The sequence below is a fragment of the Anastrepha ludens genome, chromosome 2 (assembly GCF_028408465.1).
Source record: "Anastrepha ludens isolate Willacy chromosome 2, idAnaLude1.1, whole genome shotgun sequence".
Lineage (NCBI taxonomy): Eukaryota > Metazoa > Arthropoda > Insecta > Diptera > Tephritidae > Anastrepha > Anastrepha ludens.
This window is the reverse complement of record NC_071498.1, coordinates 4,825,863-4,849,816: the sequence shown is the minus strand read 5'-3', so window position 1 is coordinate 4,849,816 and position 23,954 is coordinate 4,825,863. Positions and strand designations below refer to the sequence as shown.

Genomic DNA, 23,954 nt, shown 5'->3' with positions numbered 1-23,954 from the left:
GAGTACAAGGCGAATTGAGTATTATGGTGGCGCCATTAAAATACAGTTATTTTGTTTTTCGCAATTTTAACAAGTCTCGTCGTTCAGTTCGCAGTACAACACAAGCAAAAGAGGAGAAATTACATGTTTGTGAAAATTCAGTGAACCGCTTAGTAATATTGTGATTTTAAAATCAAACAAACAAAAAAGAAGTGCTATATATTCTACTTATCGTCTATCCTTAGCGATGATAATGTGTCTCTGGAAATGTATCGCAACAGACAATTAATAGCCGACAGAAACGGAGAGTTAGTAGATTAGTAGTAAGTTTGGTCCACCGAAGTCACCTTTTATGAATTCGCCTTGCGCACATGCAACTGGGTACAATTTGCACATTTCTTAGCTATTCGTCTCTGTTTTTTTCTATAAATACGTATCAACCTCATCATTCATCGCATTCACACTTACTTTGTGCTTATTGACAACCAGCGAATACATCGTAATTACATTCCTTTTCTGTCGAAAGACTCGAAGCGAAACACTTCGTCACGAAGTTTTCAAGCATTTTCGTAAGTAAAATTTTATAAAATTTATTGACAACTTCTCAAGAATATAAAAAGTTTCCAAATTTTATGTAGATACGAAATCAAAAGTGCTGGTCAACAACGATATCTTAAAAAAATAAGTGCGAACTGAAAGCTAAACTAGCAACAGGAAAATGCCTAAGAACAAGGGAAAAGGAGGTAAAAATCGTCGTCGTGGAAAGAACGAAAATGAATTCGAGAAACGTGAATTGATTTTCAAGGAAGATCAGCAAGAATATGCTCAAGTCACTAAAATGCTTGGTAATGGACGTCTGGAGGCGACTTGTTTTGACGGAGTGAAACGTCTGTGTCACATTCGGGGGAAACTCAGAAAGAAGGTAAGTTGAATAACATAAAGAAATTGGGAGGGGGTGTAGGTTCAACTCGCCTTGGACAATTTATATGCATGTACGAAAATGTGCCACAACTTTCGCCATGATATATCTAAGCAAATGAAGACATTTATTGTCCAGTATTCAATATATCAGAGATTAAGTGTTCATTACAAATCATATTCAATGTCAAAATGGTTGCTTCGCTTGTCCAATGAATTGTAAAATGTGTTCAATTTGTATGTATGACGATTTATAAAATTAAATTACTGCATTCACATACCCCGCGATCATTGCTGCCCAGACTCGGTGCGAGAAACCATGAAAACAAATAAAAAACGTGTGCAACGTAATTCTTTGTGTGCTTGCATATACCCGGGGCGTGTAAAACAAAAACATATATGTGAGGGTACACTTTGGTCATTTGCATAATGTTTTCGGGTTATTGTGTCCAAATAAGCGACTCGATCTAAAAACATTTAAAAGTACGTTCACATATTCAGTGATTAGCAATAAATCCACAACCATTAAGCGATCTGTTCACATATGGCAAAATAGCTTCAAAATGGACAATCAGCTGTCAAGACTGTTTTTCTTCATAGAAATTTTTGTGGTGGAATGTTTTAGTGTTTTTGATTTGTTTAATTATTATTGTATTATTAACAAAATTATAGAAAAGGCAAAGAGACGCAATCGTTAATTTAATGGCGCGATTTGTTAGTTGAAGGAAATCTGTAAACGACGTCTACTGAGATAACAAAAAATTATGGCACATGCGAAATTCGAAATTACATTTTATAATAAGCAACAACATGCTAACAAAAGTTTTATTATAAATAACTACAGGTTCTTTGCAGGTGTCCATTTAATTTAGTTTCTACTTTGCCGTTTCTTCTTACATGCGTAATAATAGTTATTGATAGCACAGAAAAAACGGGGTTGTACGGAAAAAAGGATCCTTATAATCAAAGATTGTTTTTTAATCTCTAATTTCGGGAGAGGAGTTTTGTATGACTAATATCGCTTTTTTAATTACGGATTGGGAGTTAAGCTCGAAAAAGAAGATAATCTTTTATTATATGAAGTTATTATACGCCGACCGCCGTAGCCGAATGGTTGGTGCGTGACTTCCATTCGGAAGTATATAAGTTCGAATCTCCGTGCATGAAACCCTAAAATAATAAAAATAGTTTTTTTCTAATACCGGTCGTCTCGCTTTCTTCCATGAAAAAGCTCCTTAAAAATCATTTGCCATTCGAAGTCGGCTTAAAAGTGTTGGTAGCTCCATTTACGGAAAAACATCAAGACGCACGCCTCAAATAAAAGGAGGAGCTTGGGCAAACAAACAATTATATATAATTTTATATTTTTAATTATATTATTAATTATTAGTTAGTTTAAACTAATAAGACGCAATTTATTAAGTAAAATCCCTAGCTCTGTTCGTTAACAAAATTAGCTATCAAGCCAATTTAAGAGCCTAAGCGAAAATTTGGAAAAACTTTAGTATAATGTATATCGCTTTGGAAAAAACGGTAAAAAGGGGGTGATAGAGGGGTGTATCCCCATCTTAAAACTGGAAACAGAACCTGCCGGAGGCTTATAGTTTTTAAGTAATTTAATGTTAAAGTTCTCTAATTTAGCGAAAAGTTGGTGTTGCCATACACCTGAAATGAAAACGAAGTTCGCACGCAGGGATGTTCAGTGTAAGGTTCATTGTAAAACTGCAGTATTTTTTGCTGTAATTTAAAGTTGAGAAACAAATTTGAAAATAAAAACATACAACTCATTTAAACTTAAAAACAATGATATTAAGCGTATCACAAAAAATAATAAAGTAATTAAAATTAAATTAATTAACACAGTATTTTTGCGTGGAACTCCTTATTGCGTGGGCGGCCTTCGGCCGCGCTTAAAAAAAATAACCCTCATCAGTCCAACTCCGGCTACGCAATCCACAGTATTTTTGCGTAGAATTTTTTTTCGCGTAGGCGGCCTTTGGCCGCGCTTCAAAAAAATAACCCTCATCAGTCCAACTCCGGCTACGCAATCCACAGTATTTTTGCGTAGAATTTTTTTTCGCGTAGGCGGCCTTCGGCCACGCTTCAAAAAAATAACTCTCATCAGTCCAACTCCGGCTACGCAATCCACAGTATTTTTGCATAGAACTTCTTTTCGCGTGGGCGGCCTTCGGCCGCGCTTCAAAAAAATAACCCTCATCAGTCCAACTCCGGCTACGCAATCCACAGTATTTTTGCGTAGAATTTTTTTTCGCGTAGGCGGCCTTCGGCCGCGCTTCAAAAAAATAACCCTCATCAGTCCAACTCCGGCTACGCAATCCACAGTATTTTTGCGTAGAACTCCTTTTCGCGTGGACGGCCTTCGTCCGCGCTTCAAAAAAATAACCCTCATCAGTCCAACTCCGGCTACGCAATGCACAGTATTTTTGCGTAAAACTCCTTTCCGTGTTAAAACCATTGAACCCAAAATTAAAACGTCATATGCGTGTATGTAGTAAGCAGGCACAATAACCCCCATCCCCATCATTAACACTAAACTCAAGTACTTAATTTTTGTTTTCATTTGCAGGCATCCGGCAACACCATACTGTTGTAATTCCAATCTTCTTCTTATTCGCGCTTAAAATTGGAATGTGATTGCATAGGCAAATGAATTTGCATTTAATTTTAATAGATATAATTAGAATATTAGCATAGAAATCGGTAAAAACATGCGTGTGAGTGTATATTTGGTGAATTTTAGTGAAATGTTAAAAAATATAGAGTGTAATGTGGCAAATTATAGTGAAGTTCCCGAGGGCATTTTGAATGTAAATAATTAAAAAATTATTATTTCCCGAATAATTTAAAGTTATAAAGAGTGTTCCTTAACACCTCACTAACATCTCCACCAAGTTTCATTAAAAAAAACATTATAGTTTGCCAGAAATTCCAAAATATACATTGTTCTAAATTCCAGCCATATTTTCTTATACTTATATGGTCATGTTTTTTTTTTTGTTAAATGTTCCATTTTATAGTTTCTAATTATATACTGTAAATTGATCACTCAGACAGAAGGTAGAAGCAATCATATGCTTTCAGACCATATATATTTGTAATGTATACATTTTCGATTAAAATTTCTTCAGCACAAAAAGCACGATAGAGAGAAGGTGTGGCCAACATCGGCAGACACCGATTTTAAATTGAATAACTTTTTTTTTTAAATAGTCAGGTAACATGAAATCATTATTTTAAGTTCAGTAATGAAGAGAAGAATATAATCTATGGTATATACCTAAATAAAACTAAATTTTTAAGAAGCAATACAAGGTAAGAAATTTTCCTGGAAGGACGACCCTTACTTTTATTACGCATAATGATAGCGCTTAAAACAATATCCCAAAAATACACAGACACTAGTAGGGCAAGAGTAATTAGTGCGCCTATATTTACCTTCTTTAGAGCATTGTCGACAAATCTTTCTTTGCACTTTTCTATTCTTACCTCTAGGCCGAATTTCAGGTGGATGATTTTTTGATATTGGTGTGGTCAATGGATCGTCTAAAGGATTTTAATTTACCAAAATATATAGGCGATACTGATAAAAATTCAATTTTGTTGTTGATGGTGAATATTTTTTATAGAGGTTGATTGCACTTAGCAGGTACTAGAAATAGAGAGCTGTTTTCTGCAAACAACAAATCATCGCTTTCACTATCACTGTGACTCCAGCAGCATTCCCCGTTTCGGGAATGTTTATGCTGCTTTAACAGCAACTAATCTAGTCATCATTGAAAGGAAAGTCCTAGCGTAGGTACCTGGCACAGTGTTTTATATTTTCGAAGTCTGAGAAATGTCAATGAAAGGAAGACCAAGATTTGAGTATCAATTTAGTAACATCAACAAGTGGATTTCTCAGAACAGTTTTTTTTTTTTCTTTGGTTTTTAAGGTATATGTTTCATTATTCATATTCAAATCTATAATTGATACACAAAATAAAGGGTGTTTTTTTTAGAGGTTAGGTTTTCAAGTTGGCACTACTTTTCGTAGATGGTCTTTTTGACAGCTGTCACTTGATTTATGCTCAGTTTGGTTTGCCATTTCATAATGAATAGACTTACACCTGATCAAGCGCGTCGCACGTTCGGTGAATGGGCCCAAAACGAGATGGCCACCGATCCCGATTTTCACAAGAAAATTTGGTTCAGCGATGAAGCTCACTTTTGGTTGAATGGGTATGTCAATAAGCAAAATTGTCGCATTTGGAGTGAACATAATCCATAAGCCATTGCTGAGGCGCCGTTACATCCTCAAAAAGTCACTGTTTGGTGTGCTCTATGGGCAGAGGGAATCATTGGTCCATATTTCTTTAAAAATGAAGCCGGCCATAATGTTACAGTCAATGGAGAGCGCTATAGAGCCATGATTAATGACTTTTTCGTGCCTGAATTGGACGATGTTGATGTGGACGACCTTTGGTTCCAACAAGACGGCGCTACATGCCATACAGCCAACGCAACAATCGATTTATTGAAGGAAACTTTTGGTGAGCGCATTATCTCGCGCCGTGGACCTGTGGCGTGGCCTCCAAGATCGTGCGATATAACACCGCTGGACTATTTCTTTGTGGGGCTATGTGAAGTCGCTTGTCTACGCAGATAAGCCCGAGACGATTGACGTCTTGGAAGAGAATATTCAGCGCTTTATTACTGACATACGGCCCCAATTGCTGCAAAAAGTGGTCGAAAATTGGGCCTCTCAGCTGGAATTTATTCGAGCCAGCCGCGGCGGCCACTTGCCCGAAATCATTTTTAAAACATAATGGCAAACCCTTATCTTTATAATAAAGCTAAATTCTTGGCCATAACATTAAATATCGGTTGATATCGCTTCTAAATTATACATTGTAAACTACTAAGGTGTATGCGCCTTTTAAAGAACTTAAAACCCGACTTATCGAAACTACATAACGAGTAACACTATTGTATTGTGCTCTATTGCAATTATGTACTTATGATTTCCCCGCCATTTTAAGCATTGTTAAGTACTCGACTTTCTTCCCCGTTCAAACTGCGCACAACATTTTTACCACAATAATAACTACATTTATTTTTGAAATGCATTGATATGTAATCATAAGTCTATAAAAAATATTTTTTTGTATACACTTGTTCGTCTTGTACTACGTTGTTCGAATGGCATACATACTTATTACAAGATTTGTTGTCACCGAATGTATTATAAGTTTTCGCTTTGACCATAATGAGCTAAAAGGATATTCTCACCTTCTTTCGATGATACTGCACCTCTATGTATCAATCAAAGGTATGTATATGCCTGGAAATGGGTTTTTAGGGTAAAGACATTAATATTTGTTCATAACTCAATCAGAGGCATACGCCTGGAGATGGTTTTTTAGGGTAAAGGCATTAATATTTGTTCATAACACAGTTCGATCCTGAGTATGTTTTGGAAACTGGTTAATGTTATCATGTACATCCCCCCCAGTACACTAGCCCTGTCTAGTGTATCGTATATCACCCCACCCCTTACGTCACAGGAGCAAACTCTCGCAGCAAACCTGCTCCAAATACTTCTCCTCAGGGCTGGAGTCGAATCCAACCATGGGCCAGAGGTATTCTACTGCTGCGTCTGCCATCAACGGCTCCACCCGAACTCCATCTCGGTTAGGTGCAATAAGTGCAACGGGTGGAGCCACCTTAAGACCTGCTCAGGCCTTAAGTCGCACAGGGAGTGGTCCACACGGTATGTGGCCACGTGTTGCTCCCGCCAACAGGCGTCTGATGCCTCCACGGCTACCACACCCCCTGATAGGCCGGCACTACCAACCGCCACCACAACCCACACCTCCACGGTGAGGAGCCTATCGGAGCAACACAACTCCCCTTTAACCCCTCCTATCCCTTCCTGCTCCAACCCCAGTGCGGGGACAAACCAGCAGCTCCTGGTCCCCCGTACAGTCTGTTCCGTGTGTCAGACCGTAATACCTCGGAATCTGGTATCAGTCCAATGCAATTCCTGCAGTGGCTGGTGCCATTTTCGGAGATGTTCCGGCCTGCGCACCACCCGTGAGTGGACAACTGCCTACGTTGCCCCCTGCTGCAGAGCTCTGCACCCACTACCTCCCCCGGAGGCGCGGCCGCCCACCACCATCAGGCCGCAACAACCACAGTGGATTGCACAGCAGGTCCAACGTAGACAACCCCACGCGTCCCTCACCCCCCGGATTACACTGACCTCACCGAGAAGCTTCAAGCTTCTCCAGTTTAACTGCAACGGACTTACGAGTAAGGTCGACGAGATAGTCGACTTCATGAACCGGCACAGTATCAAGATAGCTGCGGTCCAAGAAACAAAGTTGCACGCTAGGTCATCTCTGATCACCAGGGATGGCTACAACGTGCACAGACACGATCGCGAGCGAGACAACGGTGGTGGCCTAGCGTTTATAGTCCACCACACTGTGCAGTATCGTCTTATCGATGAAGGAATCGACCCCAGGGACAGCACCTTAGAATGTCAAGGCATAGCTGTCCGGTCAGGCGATTCCGAGCTCGAAATTTTTAACATATACATACCCCCTGTCACCTGCTGCCGGGCAGGATATCACCCTGATATAGGTGCGCTCATCGGAGGTGAAAACCGATTGGTTGTAGGTGACTTTAATGCTCATCACGATCTTTGGCATTCAAGCCTGCCAAATGATCGTAGGGGACAGCAATTGGCAGAGCAGATAGACGACTCGACATTCAGCACAGTGAACGACGACGCCCCCACCAGGGTAGTGGGCAATTGTAGCAGCTCGCCTGACCTAACAATAGCTAGCGCGGGTCTGATAAATAGCATAACGTGGCGACCTATGCTATCGCTTGCATCAGACCACTTGCCCATTATCGTCTCGATCGAGAGACCTGCCGATTTTGTTCCCAGCAGAAGCAGCCTGTTTAGCAAACGAGCGTGACCACCTACGCCAGGCCGATCCCGGGGATCCCCGCATAAGGGATCTCAATTTGGAGATCCGGCAACTGGTAAATCAACATAAGCGGACTAAATGGGTTGAGCACCTGAAGACTTGTAACCTCACCTCCGGAGTGAGTAAGCTCTGGTCCACCGTTAGGTCCCTGTCGAACCCGACGAAACACAACGACAAGGTGGCTATCACCTTCAACGGTTGTACTTCGTCGGACCCGAAGAGATGCGCGAGCTATTTTAGCCGGCTGTTTACACTGCATCCTCCGGGCGACAGAACCAAACGTCGTGTTACCAGAAGGCTGCACAAACTGACGAACGACAGTGCGCCACTTACTTTCTCCGGTGATGAGGTTCAGGGGGCCATCAACAAGTCGAAATCATCGAAAGCCATTGGCCCTGACGGACTAAACGCGCTGATGCTGAAGCATCTGGGACCCCTGGGAGTAGGATACCTCGCAAGGGTCTTCAATTTGTCTCTGGCCACTCTCATCATCCCTGACAAGTGGAAAGCAGGGAGAGTGGTCCCACTATTGAAACCTGGGAAACCCGCCAACCAAGGGGAGTCTTATCGGCCGATAACTCTCCTTTCCCCAGTAGTGAAGACACTTGAAGCCCTCCTACTCCCACTCTTCACGACACATCTGGCCCCAGCCCCACATCAGCACGGATTCCGACGAGTGCACAGCACCACCACGGCACTCACCGCCATAAACGCCCAGATAAATCGCGGGCTTAACCAAAACCGCCCCTGCGAGAGGACTGTCCTAGTAGCGTTGGACCTAAAGAAAGCTTTCGATGCAGTCAGCCATTCCACGCTACTAGATGATATTTATCAGTCGACACTCCCGCCTGGGCTGAAGAGGTGGTCCGCGAACTACCTGAGCGGTCGGCACTCGTCAGTGATTTTTCGAGATCAAATGTCAAAGCAGAGGAAGATTAAGCAAGGCGTACCGCAGGGTGGTGCCCTTTCACCCTTGCTTTTTAACTTCTACATCTCGAAGCTCCCCCAACCACCAGCGGGAGTTTCCCTGATCTCATACGCTGACGATTGCACGATAATGGCGTCGCGCAATGACATCGATGGCCTGTGTTCCAAAGTGAACAACTACCTCACCGACCTTTCTCGCTTTTTCACTGCGAGGAATCTCCAACTTTCCCCCACCAAGTCCACGGCGACCCTTTTACCACCTGGACAAAGGAGGTCAAGCTGTCCCTTAAGGTAAAAGTCGACGACACACCAATTCCGACTGTGAATAACCCCAAAATTTTGGGTGTAACCTTTGACAGCTTGCTCTCCTTCTCTGCGCATACAACCGCAATTGCCACTAAAGTCCAAAATTGCAACAAGGTCCTCAAATCGCTGGCCGGCAGCACTTGGGGCAAGGACAAAGAACTGTTGCTTTCGACATTTAAGGCAATTGGCCGGCCGGTTCTAAACTATGCTGCGCCTGTCTGGTCGCCTGGTACTAGTGATTCGCAGTGGATAAAGCTTCAGACATGTCAGAATACCGCCATTCGGACAGCGACCGGGTGCCTCCTGATGTCACCCATACAACACCTGCACAACGAGGCACAAATGCTCCCAGTCGCGGAGCACAACAAATTGCTCAGCAAGCAGTTCCTGCTGGGGTGTTACCGCAGGTTTCACCCCTGCAGACACCTGCTTGAGCCTGAGCCGCCTCCCAGGCACGTCAGGAGACACCTCCTCGACTACGCTGACGAACTCCAGGACAAAACTGACCGAGACCTACTGGACCGGACAGTATTCAGACAGTCAATAAACGACATCCACCGGGAGACCGTTACCACCTTCATGAACTCCCGTCCCGTGAATGCCGTAATCGGAGTCCAACCACCACCCATTGCAGATGAAGAGCTCCAGCTTCCCCGTGAGACTCGTGTAACATTGGCACAATTACGTTCTGGATATTGTAGCAGGTTAAACTCCTACTTATCCAGAATTGACCCCGACATACCAAACACATGTCCGGCATGTGAAGGTACCCCGCATGACACTAACCACCTCTTCACATGCCCCCTTAATCGGACTCATCTAACCCCCCTCTCCCTCTGGATCCAACCTGTCGAAACAGCATGTTTCCTGGGCCTACCCCTAGATGAGCTAGACGAAGACGACAGATGATATACCTACACTGACAGGGCAAACTATGCTGTTAAAACAACAACAACAACAACATCATGTACATCTTCGCGATGTTATCATTTATTTTACAAAAGAAATGTTATCATTTCTTTCTCTTTCTTCTTGTTTAGCTATCTGTCCGCAGCCGTCGGTCCCGGTCCCAGTAGACATTGGATTACTAAACTATGCTTTACATCCATCTCAGTATTCTGGGGGTGAAGCCCCACAGGTTAGGTAAATTCAATATTTTGTAGCATTGTTTAAGGTACTTGACCACCTTATAAGTTTCAAAAAATTAAATTTTTTTTTTTTACATTTTTTCAATCCTTATACTTTTAAAAATCATCACCTGAAACTGTTTTTTTAAATTCGAATTCTAACAAAGTGAAATCAGTGAAAATGTGCAGGCGCATCCTGCACTCATTACTTGCTGACTCAGCTGAAAGAAAATAGCAAGTTTTAACTTTAAACGCGTTTTTCCAGAAATTACTTTTTTTCGAATGGCGGACACTTTATCTCCGAAACTGCTTAGCCGATTTTAATGATTTTGGTCTTGTTTTATTTGTTAAGATGTTTTGTATGCCAATTTACCACATTTTGCAAAAAAAAAGTTAATAAAGTATTGCTTTTTAAGCATAACATTGTGAAAAACAGGGGTGTTTTCTTAACTTTTTTTCAAACATCCGCCATTTTTTTATTATTTTTTTTTTTTGTCAGTTTGTGGTAAATTCTCACGCAAGGAACCTTCCTTTTGAAAATTTTGTTTCTCTCTTTTGTTTTAGAATTACCATTTCTAAGATTAACTGTCCGCCGCAAGACATGATTTTCTTCAGGCCTCGACTTTGGCGCCTCCTGGATATATGTTAAAAAAAGAAATTTTAATAAATCAATTTTTTTTTTGTATTATATAAGCTCTAAATAAAAATTAAAAAAAAAATTTATTTTAATATATTATACAGAACATGAAAAAAAAATTATTGAATATGTTGTACTTTTTAGCTTTCCAAGGTGGTCAAGTACCTTAAAAGATGGTTAAGCTCTCAATAAAATGTTAGATCTGCTTAGATGGCTAGTAAAGCGTTTTGTATGAAAGGAAAAATTGGTGTTAGATTTTGTGGAAAAATAAATCCATTATTTTCTCACTAGATGGATGTCGTGATCGAACACTAGGCAGGGAACATCTAGGTTAAATAGAACCTGATGTAATACGTCCACTACTAGTCAATAGGGCATGTTTTAGTAGTAGTTTGGGTATTATAGTAGGACACAAAAGTTGTTTTAGATCGAAATGTCGGCCAATGGGCACATACAAAAACGAATTATTATTATTGCAAAAAAAAAAAATAATTTAAAGTTTATGCTCGTTGTCAAGGTGACATTTCACACTAAAAAAATTATTTTGCTGTGTTTTTTGGTTTGTTGGAGTCAGTTGTGAGCTACAGGATGTTAACATTGAAAGCCAACAAAGAGAAAATTCGGTATACTTTACAGGTTTTCCTTAATAAAGGCGAAAATGCAAGCCAGGCCGCTGAAATTGTGAATGGTGTCGATATTGTACAGCTACCACGTGCAGTATCTCTTTGATGTTAAAGATAATGTCGATTATAAAATCATAGAAATAATCGAAGTTGACCGGCATGTTAGTAGTCATAGCATCGCCCAAGAGCAAAAGATCGTCCATAAAACAGTTTTAAACAATTTGCTCAAAAATAATGGATTTTACCCCCCAAACTAATATATTTACGTTCTAAAATATCCAATTATGTGTTTATTTACTGTTTTCAGTTTACAGCTAATAATGCATTCTCTAGTAGATAATTACAGGTATTAATTTCTTTTTTATCGTAAACAACTTCAAAGACAAAAAAAAACAAACTTTGGCACAAGCGCGAATATATCTAAGAGGGATTACTTTGAAGAGGACCAATGTTTTGATGAAAATATTACCCATTGGGAGGTCAAACCGAAAGGCTAATAAGACCTTTTTCCTACAATAGGGAATTGCATTACATGCGTAAAGTAGACATCAGGAAAATAGTAGGTGACTATTACTTAAATTTTAATTTCTCAAAAATTCACATTGAGAATGAGACAGAGTGCAGACTCTGTCTAGAGTATGATGAAACCACACAGCATATCTTATGCTACTGTATTGACTTGGGGCAAAGACGAGATCTTCCATCGAGATCAAATGGATCCGAATGAAATGAAGAATGGACGATAATTTACTGAAAGAATTTGGCTTCCAACCAATTCCCAGCTTGAGGCAGGGAACATCTAGGTTAAATAGAAGTTGATGTAATACGTCCACTACTAGTCAATAGGACTGGCACTAGTAGTCAACAGGATGTTAGGCATTAACTACTCCTAAAACATGTGGTAGGACACAAAAGTTGTTTTAGGTCGAAATGTCGGCCATTGGACATATAAAAAAACTAATTATTATTTAAAAAAAAAATAAATTTGAACACTCCTCGTATTTACCAGGAGGCGCAAAATTAATCATCCAATTTAGTTTTTGAATAACTTTTGATAAATAAATTTAAAAAAATATTTTGAGTGATGGACATCTTTATTTAGATCTTTACGCGCTGGTCTGTTTGTATATTGCAGCTGTCTCTTTGCAAATTGCAAAAATTATAAATCCTCTGATAGTCTGATTAACTTTGCGCCACCTTGTACGTGCATATATAAGCTGTGATTTTTTACGCTCATAAGTATGTCAAATCCACTTATCAGCAATCGCCTATAATATATAACAAAAACAACGGGTTTGATCCGCCAAAACTATATAAAACTGCCCAAGCTTCATACAAATTTGAAGCGAAGGTAAAGAAAGCACAGCTATTGTTACTGAAAAGGCTAAAATATTGTGTCTGATGGACCCTCTGATAACTGAAGTATTAGTAGTATTGCATACTATCATGTTCTTAGGAATTTATAATTATATACTTACACATATTTACCCCTTTCTCAATGAATATTTACCTTAGTAAAGTAATTGACTGAAATACTTAGTTTATCTGGTATGCACTCTAAATTCCATTCACGTAATTGAGAGTGAGTTACATGTGTATGTTGTTTTAATACTTACATACTTTTGTCATTTTTTTTGTTAACCCTGGAACGTCATCCTTATTTTTCATTTTCTAACGCTATTCTTCATCGTTTTGAGGATGAACTATTTCAAATCCACATTTAAAGTATACTTTACCTAAATAATGTCCGCAATGGATCTTATTTTGATGCTGAGTTAATTTTTAATCAAATTTAAAAGAAATACATACAGTCATGTGAAAAATAATAGGGACACACAGAAATATTTCATACGAATACAAATAAAACCATTATTTTCAGTTATTTCAGGTTAGTGTTTTATTTTTAAATAGGCCAATAATATAGCTTAAAAATAATAAAATAAAATACTCAAATTCCTTGCAAACAATAAAAATAAACAAAATTTTAAAAGCTGAAGTTATTTCACGCTGTGAAAAAAATAGGGACAGCTACAAATATTCAAATTATAAATTAAATTATTTTCGCTTCTTAATATTTTGTTGGACAGCCTTTGCTTTGTATAACAGCCATGCACCGTCGAGGCATGGAGTCAACCAACTTTTGGCATGTGGCCTGAGGAATACTTTCCCAAGCTTCCTTTATTATTGACCAGAGTTGGCCTTTGTTGGTCGCTTTTTTCCCTCTCAAAGCTACCTTTACATGTTGCCACAAGTTCTCAATGGGATTTAGATCCGGTGATTGAGAAGGCCAATCCAGTATATTTATTTTGTTATCGGTGAACCATTTCTTGGCCAGCTTCGATGTGTGCGTCGGATCGTTGTCTTGCTGAAACACCCATCGAAGTGGCATATTATCCTCAGTATAAGGCAGCATTACCTCATTGAAAATAGTACAATAAGTCGCAGCTGTCATTTTCTCCCCGATTCGGTATACCGGACTAACACCTTGGTAGGAGAAACATCCCCATACCATAATTGAGCCTCCAACATGTTTAATGGTATTAATTGTATATTGCGGTTTGAAAGCGGTGTTCACTGGCCTGCGAACGTGTTGGGAACCACAGTCAGGATAAAACATATTAAATTTAGACTCATCCGACCACAGGATATTCCGCCATTTCTGCACTGACCAGTTCATATGCTTGTTCGCAAAAAATAACCTTTTAGTAATATTGTTTTTCGACAGAAGAGGTAATTTACGTGGTCTTTTTGACTCTAGATTTTTTTAAATTAGTCTTTTGCGAATAGTAGATGTGTCGACATTTAAGGGGTTATACGCAGTTATGAAGCAAATAAAAGACGGGTTGTCAAGTTCGATTTTTACGTTAAAATTTGGCCGTAAATTGATTATAAAATGGAAAATAAGTATCAGATTTACAAAAGGAACGATTAATTACTAGAAAATGTATCTTTAAAGATTGAGTTAAAACGGTTGACCGATCAAACAAGCCGTTTTCGAGATATCGGGTACACCGACTTGAAAAATGCCATTTTGAAAAAAACACGTTTAAAGTTTCAATACCTACCTTAAAACGTGCCGAGGCATCTCAACATATTTAGGTATAACTCCGAAAGTATTGCTTAGATCTACTTCAAATTTCGTGCGTATACTTTTGAATATATGTACATTACAAAAATGCAATAAAAAAAAATCGATTTTTTTGAAAGTCATAACTGCGTATAACCCCTTAAGGAAAATTCACTTTTAATATTAGTTGAAGTTGCAAAGGGGTTCTTTTTAACAAATCTTACTATATTGTTTTCAAGACTTGGAGATATTTTTGTTTTTCGCCCACGTGTTTCCTTATGTGGCGTGTATTTTACTGCATTTTCTACCATTGTCTTAGAACAGTTCAATATTTCGGCTATCTGTCTATATGAAAATTCCTTTTTTCGCAATGCTTTTATCTGCTCTCGAAGCTGGACGCTGCAATGTTTTCATCTGCCCATTATGGTTGAATAAATTGTATTATTTGCTTATCTCTTTAATTTATGCACACACTCTATCTTTTTTATAATACTTTTATTCTTTGTAGTTCTTTAAAATCCTCAGTATTTTTGAATAAATAATAACACAGGCCTGCGAAATTTAACTTTTTTCAGTTTCTAGAATGGCTGTACTTGTTTCTTGTTGTTTTTTATGCGCTGAAAACGAATCTGACCTTCAAAATGCTCCATCACGTCAGGATTTTTGGTAAATGAAGCCTAAAAGGTCAAAAAATGGCCATTTTAGCCATTTTTGATAATTTTTTTTGGGATAGAAAATTTTTTTTTTTCAATTTTCGACGAAAAGGTTGCATAGTACAACTCTTTAGCTTTAAAACCCATTTTTTTAAATTATTGTACGATTTTTTAAAAAAAAGTTATGACATTTTGAAATTAACAGTTTCAGTTACGCCAATAGACGTTATACCCAACGTATACGTAACTGAAACTGTTAATTTCAAAATGTCATAACTTTTTTTTTAAAAATCGTACAATAAATCGACGAAATCATGGAAGAGCTTGAAAAAAGAATGTGCATCGACGTTTTCACGAAGAAAAGTAAGCAAAGCAGAAGCATGAATAACGCACGTGCAATCATGCAATAAAATCAAATTAAAACATCTTATCTAACTAATGTGATGTGATACTACTACCCAGTTGCAGGTAAATTTTGATAATATTTCTGACATGTTAAAGCTTGTGCGAAAATTTGAACGTTAGCGCCTGTGATTATAAAACTTGATTCTGTAAATTTGCAAGGCTTAATGTATTCCAAGAAAAAATGCAATTTCATGATATATTTTCCACTGGTTGCGCAGGTGAACCATGAAAGAGAATAAAAAAATATATTTTTCGTAGACAAACCCCTTACGTTAAATCTAAAATCAATCAAATCGACCCATATGATCACCACGTTCCATAAAGTCGATTGACTTCTAACTTTATCTTTATTATAATATACATTTTTGCTAATCATGCAGTGGCAGTGGCGTAATTGATACAGCGCCGCTGTTGGATTAGTTTTTTCCAAAAACAAAAAATCTGTGTTGTGATTTGCCGAATTTCTTATACAGTATCTAAGCACGCCTTGCTACCACTATAGAAGCATTCCATTTTTTGTACTTTGCCCATTCATTCGATAAGCGAGTGGCTGTAACATAATTTGCTAAAATGAGTAATATGTACATAACACTTGGGCTGAAAAGTCCCGAGCCTAACATATAGTAGTACATTAGTACTATCCTTAAAAAGACAGCTGTTAAAATTTCATGATATTCCATTCATTAGTTCGTGAGTTATTGCGCTAAGAGTGCCATTACTTTTGTTATTTTCAAAACAATGGATCAAAACGAATTTTGAGTTTTAATTAAGAAATGGAAACAATACCGTTCAAGCGAAGCAATGGCTTGAAAAGTGTTATGCTGACTCTGCTCCATCAGAAACAGCAATAAAACGATGGTTTGTTGACTTCAAATGTGGTCGTAGAGACACTGAAGTAGCACAACGCAGTGGTCGACCATATGAGGCGGTAACATCAGAAAACATCTAACAAAACAAAAGTGAAGTTGCGTGAGTTAGCTAACATCGTAAAGATATCAAAAGAACGTGTTGACTTTATATTGCTTAAGCATTTGACTATGAGAAAGCTCTGTTCAAAGTGGGTGCCGCGTTTGCTCACTGTTGATCAAAAACAAAAAGGTGTTGACGATTCTGAGCCAATCACAAAAATGGCAAAACTACAATACATGAATTGAACTTCGAATTGCTTCCAACCGATTTTGCTCAAAACTACTACTGGCTGTTCGCAAGCCTAAAAAACGCTAAGACGGTAAGAAATTTCGCTCGGATGAAGAGGTTATCGCTGAAACTGAGGCCTATTTCCAGGCAAAAGTTGAATCGTTCTACAAAAGTGGTATTGCAATGTTAGAGCGGCGGTGGAATGATTGCGTTGTTCTTTATGGAAATTACGTTGATGAATAAAGTTAATTTTGAACAAAACACGTGATCTGTTTGTTAGGCCCGGGACTTTTCAGCCCATGTATTATGTCTGCTTTGGCTTTACCTGCTCGCGTCAGGTTTATGTGTATTCATGAGTGTGAAGCATACCATATTATTTCACAATTTGAAGGCAACCCAAATCGGGTACAATACAACCACTTCAATCCGAGCTAACGTGATTCGTTTTGTGGAAAACAGACAAAAAAAATCTAATTTTTGATAAAATTTTAATGCAAAGGTATTAATAAATAGTAAATGGAGCTATAAATATATTCCCTCTTTAGTACTGCGTATAATTCTCCACTATTCAGATTGCTGGATTATTATTTAATAGTTCTCTGATTTCGTAAAATTAGCTAAATATTTAACACCATATTTTTATGAGTAGCTCTTTTATAAACCAATGAATCTTTCTTAGCTAACCCTTCATATGAAAGGTTATCGTGCATCACAACACCGGGGGCTTGTCTTGTTCTGCCTACCGTAAATTAAACACAATTGTTTAAATATAATCGAAATGAAATATATGTATGTATATATACAAGGTTGCGCATAACTATTCATCCATTTTGTTTATTAATAACTTTTTTTACTAAATATAAAAAATGATTTTGAGTGATGGAAATCTTTATTTTGACCTGTGCGTGTGCCATAGTTTCACAAGTGTCACATGTGACTGACGTACTACTTTTGACGCTATTTGCAAAAAATTTCAAATCTTTCGGTAGGGTGATTAATTTTGTGCCATCTTGTACTATATGAAAACATATAATTGGCGCGAACATCCACTTTTAGAAGTTTGACGGAGTCTCCCCTCCAATTTGTGATATGTGTCTAGATGTGGTTTCACATCCTCCGAATGCCAAATAAGGAACTTTTCCATCATTACTATAAATATTTGAAAACGTCCTCCCTGTGTCCCCCTCTGATTTCATAAGAATTCCATTTTGAATTAAAAACAAAGCCTTTTAAATGTATAAATTCACAAATATATTTATATATATTTTGTAGTTTTTTTCGAGATTTTTTCTTATTTTTAAATATTATATTTATTAATATTTATAAATATTTGTGGGTTTTAGATTTCTTCTTATTTTACAGAAATTTTTAAATTATTTTCAACGAATGTCGTTGTGTTAAATATTATTGTAAATACATATAAAATATCTTGTATAAATTTGTCTATTCTGTTTTAATAATTTTAATTTTTTTATTAATATTAATCTTAATATTAAACTCATTATTTAAACTTTATGAGATTTCTACACCAAATTATGGCTCAGCTTAAGTATTTAGTCAGCATATTTGTCAGCTTCTCAGCATTAACTTCTCAGTCTTCCTGGATTCTTTAAATTCTCTCTCCTTAGATTCAATATATCTTCTCGATTTACTCGTACGGCGTTGCCGACGAAATATTATCACGAATCCAATTTGTAAACGCTGAGACGCGCACAAACACTGATGGCGCATTCTGCTGACCACAAGGCATTTTGCCCCACGACACTATACCAATAACTGTGTACCTTTCCTCGAAACCATCGCAGCATGGCTGCATTAGAGGACCGCCCGAATCGGCAGTGCAAATACTAACACCTCCATTCAGTGGACCAGTGCACAAATTTGTCTCATGCAGCGGCAAACCAGATCCAGCCAAAATGCGTTCGCACAATTCCATATCCAATATGGGCATCTCAGCTTCTTGCAGCCGATGTGGATAATTGGGCACTAATGTCATCGAAATATTACCCCAGCCATAAAGTGTGCCACTGCCCTCCGGTAGCACATCCTGTTCGGGCAGCTGCGCCGGTTGGACGTACTGTGTAAACTGCAATGGACGTTTGGTGTAGATGAGTGCTATGTCGTATGGATTAATGCCGCCAAGGTATAACTCGTGACGCACATGGTGGTCGATGGTGCGCACCTGGACGCAATCACCCTCATTAGAGCCGTGTAGGTCATGACAGCCAGCCACAATCAGAGAGTTCTCCACCGCTTCCTCCGAGGTGAGGCAATGAGCCGCTGTTAGTATCCAATGCTCGTTGATGATGGTGCCAGCGCAATAATGAACCAGTCCGTTATCCGGAGTCATGCGCTGTATGGAAACGATGTACGGTGCCGAATGTGGTATTGCCTCGTGTTTAGCCAATAGTTTTGGTGTCCATGCCTTTGTTTTCTCCATTCTGATGCTATTCTCGATAAATTCCATTGAGGCCCTTTGGTTCACACCGGCTAGTTGGGCCTTTCTAGCCGGTAACGGTACATTTGTGCTCAGCACCATTATAATTGTTATAATTATTATGAATAATATTAGGAAAAGGCATTTACAACTTATTAACATGATTTTTTCTTGTATTTCCACACAATTAAACACGCACGTATCCGTTTTCGTTTTTTCTTTTTCTTTAATGTCAATAAATTCAATCTGCGCAATTTCACAATTATCTTTATGCGAGGACGAATCGCGTTTTTTCCAACAGTGGCTTTATTCCGATTACTTGCTCTTTGACTAGTATTTCAATATACTTTCGGGTCTCGCTGCGCTTTGTCGTGGCTGACGCGTGCGTCCAACGTTTTATACCCAGTTGATATCGTTTGCAGCCAGCAGCGAAGCTATGATACTGATAAGATAAGCTACAGCGTTCGCTCTATGTATGTGTCAAGCAACGGTTGCAGCCGTTTTTGGCGTCGCCGTCATTAATACTGCACGGTTTCTTGCCAATTTGACAATCTTGCTGCTTGCGCCGACGCCTGCGCGCTGCGGTTGTTATCTTTTCAGCGCATGCCTCCGTTAAGTCACCAACCACCTGCTTGCCCACTGACTACCAAATTACCACCACTCTGATGTGGGATTCGCTTATATGAACACACACATAAATGTATGTATTGTAAAACAATGTATTTGGACTGCAGCATGTGTATGTGTGACGTTACTCCGATCGCCATTTACGGTTCTCTTACTCATCGAATACCAATGTACTGACGCAGTATCCAAAATGTAAGGGCGCTTTCTTCTCTAATTGGTGTTTCAGAAGTGTGCGATTTTTTGTCAGTTGGTCTTCCGCACCATTCCCATCACTCTCGCCAACCAACAGTCTTGTACCTATGTATAACATTCCCAGCAAGTGTTTTTTATGGTACTTTAGGTGCTTCCCCATCACAATTTTCACTCGAAACGTCATACATTAGCCGCTTATCAGTGCAGTGTCGTGAATCAAGGGGCTGGTAATAGGGAAGGTGCTAATTGCTATAATGATGTTAGTAACGCCTTATTTAACTCTGCTACCGAATCGCGATTTTAGTCACACTTCGTGTATTTTTATTTCTATTCATTGTTTTATATATGTATTTATGTATATATATATGTACATATGCGTGACTGTGTGCGTGTGCCGAGACTTAATACCTCTCTTCATGTCTTATTAATGTTATCGCTTCTTAATTGTTTTTTTTTGGCATGCACGTTTCGTGTCTCGGCACGTCTATTGATAACTATTAAAACGTATGATAATGATAACTACTAAGGAGCAAATACCACTTGTAAATATTAAAATAATTGATATCAGATAATTATTTCAAATAAGCGCTTAAGGCACTTGTTTAATCTGCTTTAACATCCGAAACGCATATATCCAACCAACGACTGTATTCCGAGCATTATTTCTAGTACTAATAAGTGGCACAAAAAGCACCAAAAATATTTGTCATAAAATTCTACTATAAATATCTTAATACACCAAAGCTCAGAATTCAATTTAAACGCCAAAAATAAGTCAAAACAGGCTACAGGATCAGACATTTTACAAGAAATATGGAAGTCTCAGTAAATAAATACATTGCGTGATGCAATGACTCCTATGCAAAAGATTTCTAGAAATTTCATGACATCTATTTTCGATCGGGTGCTCTGGGAGACACGTAATTCATGCATTCAGCCTGATTCGAGAATCTGGTACACAGTTGAATCGAAGTTTGCAGATGGTAGGACTTGTGCAGGTGTTTCTGGGCCGAACAATAAAATGGGGTCAATGGGCGTTTATACCACAGCCTTTTTCCTTCCCATGACAGTTGGTTCAACGTTACAGTCCTGAGTGCGAGGACGTGAACGTCAGGACGATAACGAAAATCGGACTGCCCAGCGAAATTAAGCGCTACATTAACCATGGATCATAAACTTTCTGCAGGCTTACAACACGGAAGTTCAGACAAAGGCAGTCATTTATCCTTCCTTTTAGAGAAGCCTCAAGCACGCACAAATGATATATGTATTTACATGTGTTTAGTTTTTTATCATTCAAGTTTTATTTTTTTCAAGAATTTTGTACCAAAGGACTAATTATTTTTGATGTTTAAAAATTTGTGATCCCTTCGAGTGGATTGAAACCACTTCAGACTTATGTATATCCGACTATTAGGACAGGATTTACAATCCTCATACATAATCACTAGAAAAACCCCCAATTGTGTTTGGTGTGAGTTCTCAGTAATTTTTTTATTTGGTTTTAACAACTTATAGCATAAAAATTAGATGGGGGCAATAAGTTTTTTAACGAAATTGTTAGAGGTAGACCTTTTCATATTTATTAACGTTTAGTATGTAGCGAACTTCAAAACATATATATACATATTTATATTTATAGTACATATTACAAAAAAACCATAAAAGAAAAAAAAAACTTAAAAATTTAAATGGCGCTGTTACGGCTCAGCGTGTGGTGTTTCCACCATACTCCTTACGTACAGCATTTTTTATTCGGAATGAGTAAATGAGGAATTCTCGATAAATTACCTACAGATTGATATCAATATAGTTGGTACAAACATATTGGCAATCCCAGAATATAAATAAAACGTTGAATCATGAGCAAGCAACCCGTGCAAAGCCCTCAAATTCTTAAATAAATAGTACTCGATATGAAAATTTAGTTTATTTTTCTTATGCATAATTTTTCTTCCGGCAGTGACGACGCTTGCTTACTTAGAAATACGCACACTCAAAGTTCATTCATTTACTTTCAAGCTATATTTTTTATCACATGCCCTATTTGTGGTAGTATTTACTTAATAAATTTTTCGAATAGCCAAATTCCTTAGCCATGAATAATGTTATCATAATTAAAAAAAAAATAGAAAAAGTAGCAAATCACGAAGGCGGCATGTGAGCAACATTTTATTTGATCATGCCTAAATTTGATTTCAAAGTTGGGGAGCCTATAATTACTGTTATTGCTGGAATTCAGGCATATTTTAGGCATTTTGTGCTTTGGTAATATAGTTTTCGAGAGATGGTGTTCAATTTTATTGTTTGTTGATAACAAAACTTATTCACTCAACTTGGTTTTTAAATTTTGTGGTAGGTCGTTGCACTGTCTGGGTTAATTTATTTGTGCTACTTGCTTTTTGGTTAGATTTTAAGTTGTTATCTACACACACAGTCTCTTTTTTCGTACTTATTTGCATAGGAATAGCTGCATACAGTTGCCCACAAGAGTATTTGTTCATAGATATATTTTGCAAAAAGAAGAAGAAATACACGCAATGGTGACATGACAATATATTCAGTTCATTTGAGTGCGATTGAAGATGAACTCTGTATTTGTTGAGTCAATTTTTAATTTCCTTTTTTATTAAAGGAATGAACGATGAATTTGGGCATTCGTCACGTACCACGGAGCGTTAACATCAGGGTGCGTAGGGTCTTGGACTGAAAACAATGCAGAATTTCCGAGTTTGAATTTGATGCCGTGCCCCATAATTGGATTATATAACTCCCGACTGATTGGAGCACAGATTTGCAAAGGATAAGCTTGTTGTCCATTGAGAGGGGGATTTTTCGGATTTTATTTATGCCTTGTACGCATTTACGTCTTGACTTGACTTCTTACGTATTCGTACTAAACCCTCAGCGTAATAGCTACGCTACTGTGACCGCAAATAAATAAGAAAAATACAAATTAGCTTTTCAAGAGAGAATATCTCGAAGGTCGTATCTTATATAACCGGTCATTGATTATTTGGCAGGTATTCTTTGAGACTAGGAGTTTTATACGTATATTGTAGAAGTTGTAGAGATGAGGAAGAGGAAGAAACAGGTCAGCACTTCCTTTGCAATTGTCCAGCCTTAGCAAAAATCCCACCAGGTTTTCTAAGTAGATATTTTTTCAATTATATTACGGATCTGTCCGGCGTGTGGATTGGACCAATCCTGTGCATCATAAGAGCCACAAAATGGTTTCACGAGGATAAATAAATGAGGTTGGCGTATTGCCCTGTGGTAACACAATAGAACTGTAAGGTCTAAGCCAGTTGGTCGTACAGACCGACTACCACTACAACCTAACCTAACCATTCATTACATTTCATTCAACTCTCACCTCTACTTATGCGAAGTCTCTTGGATTATTCAAAACGCTGGTTTCGTCTGTATTGTAGACTTTAAAACACAAATGTTCATATTATTAAATTATTTTCCCTCTTTTTTCTTGCAGGTTTGGATCAATCAAGGTGATATCATTCTGGTTGGTTTACGTGATTATCAGGATTCGAAAGCAGATGTTATCTTGAAGTACACACCCGATGAGGCGAGGAATTTGAAAACCTATGGCGAGTTCCCCGAATCAGTGCGCATTAACGACACAGTCACCTTCGTCGAGGATGGCTTCGATGAGGATATCGAATTCGGTGATGAGATCAGTTCCGAGGACGATGCTGATTCCGTTGACAATATATGATTAACAAGAAATAAGCGCGAGTCTTCAAACCAACAAGAGGAAGAATTAAGTAAAATGAAATTTTGAAAAGAACCAATAAATATAAAATGGAAGTATAATTATGAATGATATATTAAAAGGAAAACTAGTTGAATAAACAGAAGGGGTGAAAATAAATAATTACAACATTAATAAAAAAAACGAACATA

At 38.1% G+C, this 23,954-nt stretch overlaps 2 protein-coding genes across 2 annotated transcripts; one reads left to right on the top strand and one right to left on the bottom strand.

Moving 5' to 3' along the window:
- The first annotated feature begins 438 nt into the window (after positions 1-438).
- Positions 439-23,864, top strand: LOC128862447 (eukaryotic translation initiation factor 1A, Y-chromosomal). The gene is made up of 3 exons (XM_054101073.1): positions 439-548; positions 618-901; positions 23,524-23,864. The coding sequence occupies exons 2-3, from the start codon at positions 698-700 to the stop codon at positions 23,764-23,766; spliced, it is 447 nt and encodes a 148-aa protein (XP_053957048.1). The 5' UTR covers positions 439-548; positions 618-697; the 3' UTR covers positions 23,767-23,864.
- Positions 18,116-19,673, bottom strand: LOC128862439 (lectizyme). The gene has a single exon (XM_054101059.1). The coding sequence runs from the start codon at positions 19,374-19,376 to the stop codon at positions 18,426-18,428; it is 951 nt and encodes a 316-aa protein (XP_053957034.1). The 5' UTR covers positions 19,377-19,673; the 3' UTR covers positions 18,116-18,425.
- Positions 23,865-23,954: the final 90 nt, after the last annotated feature.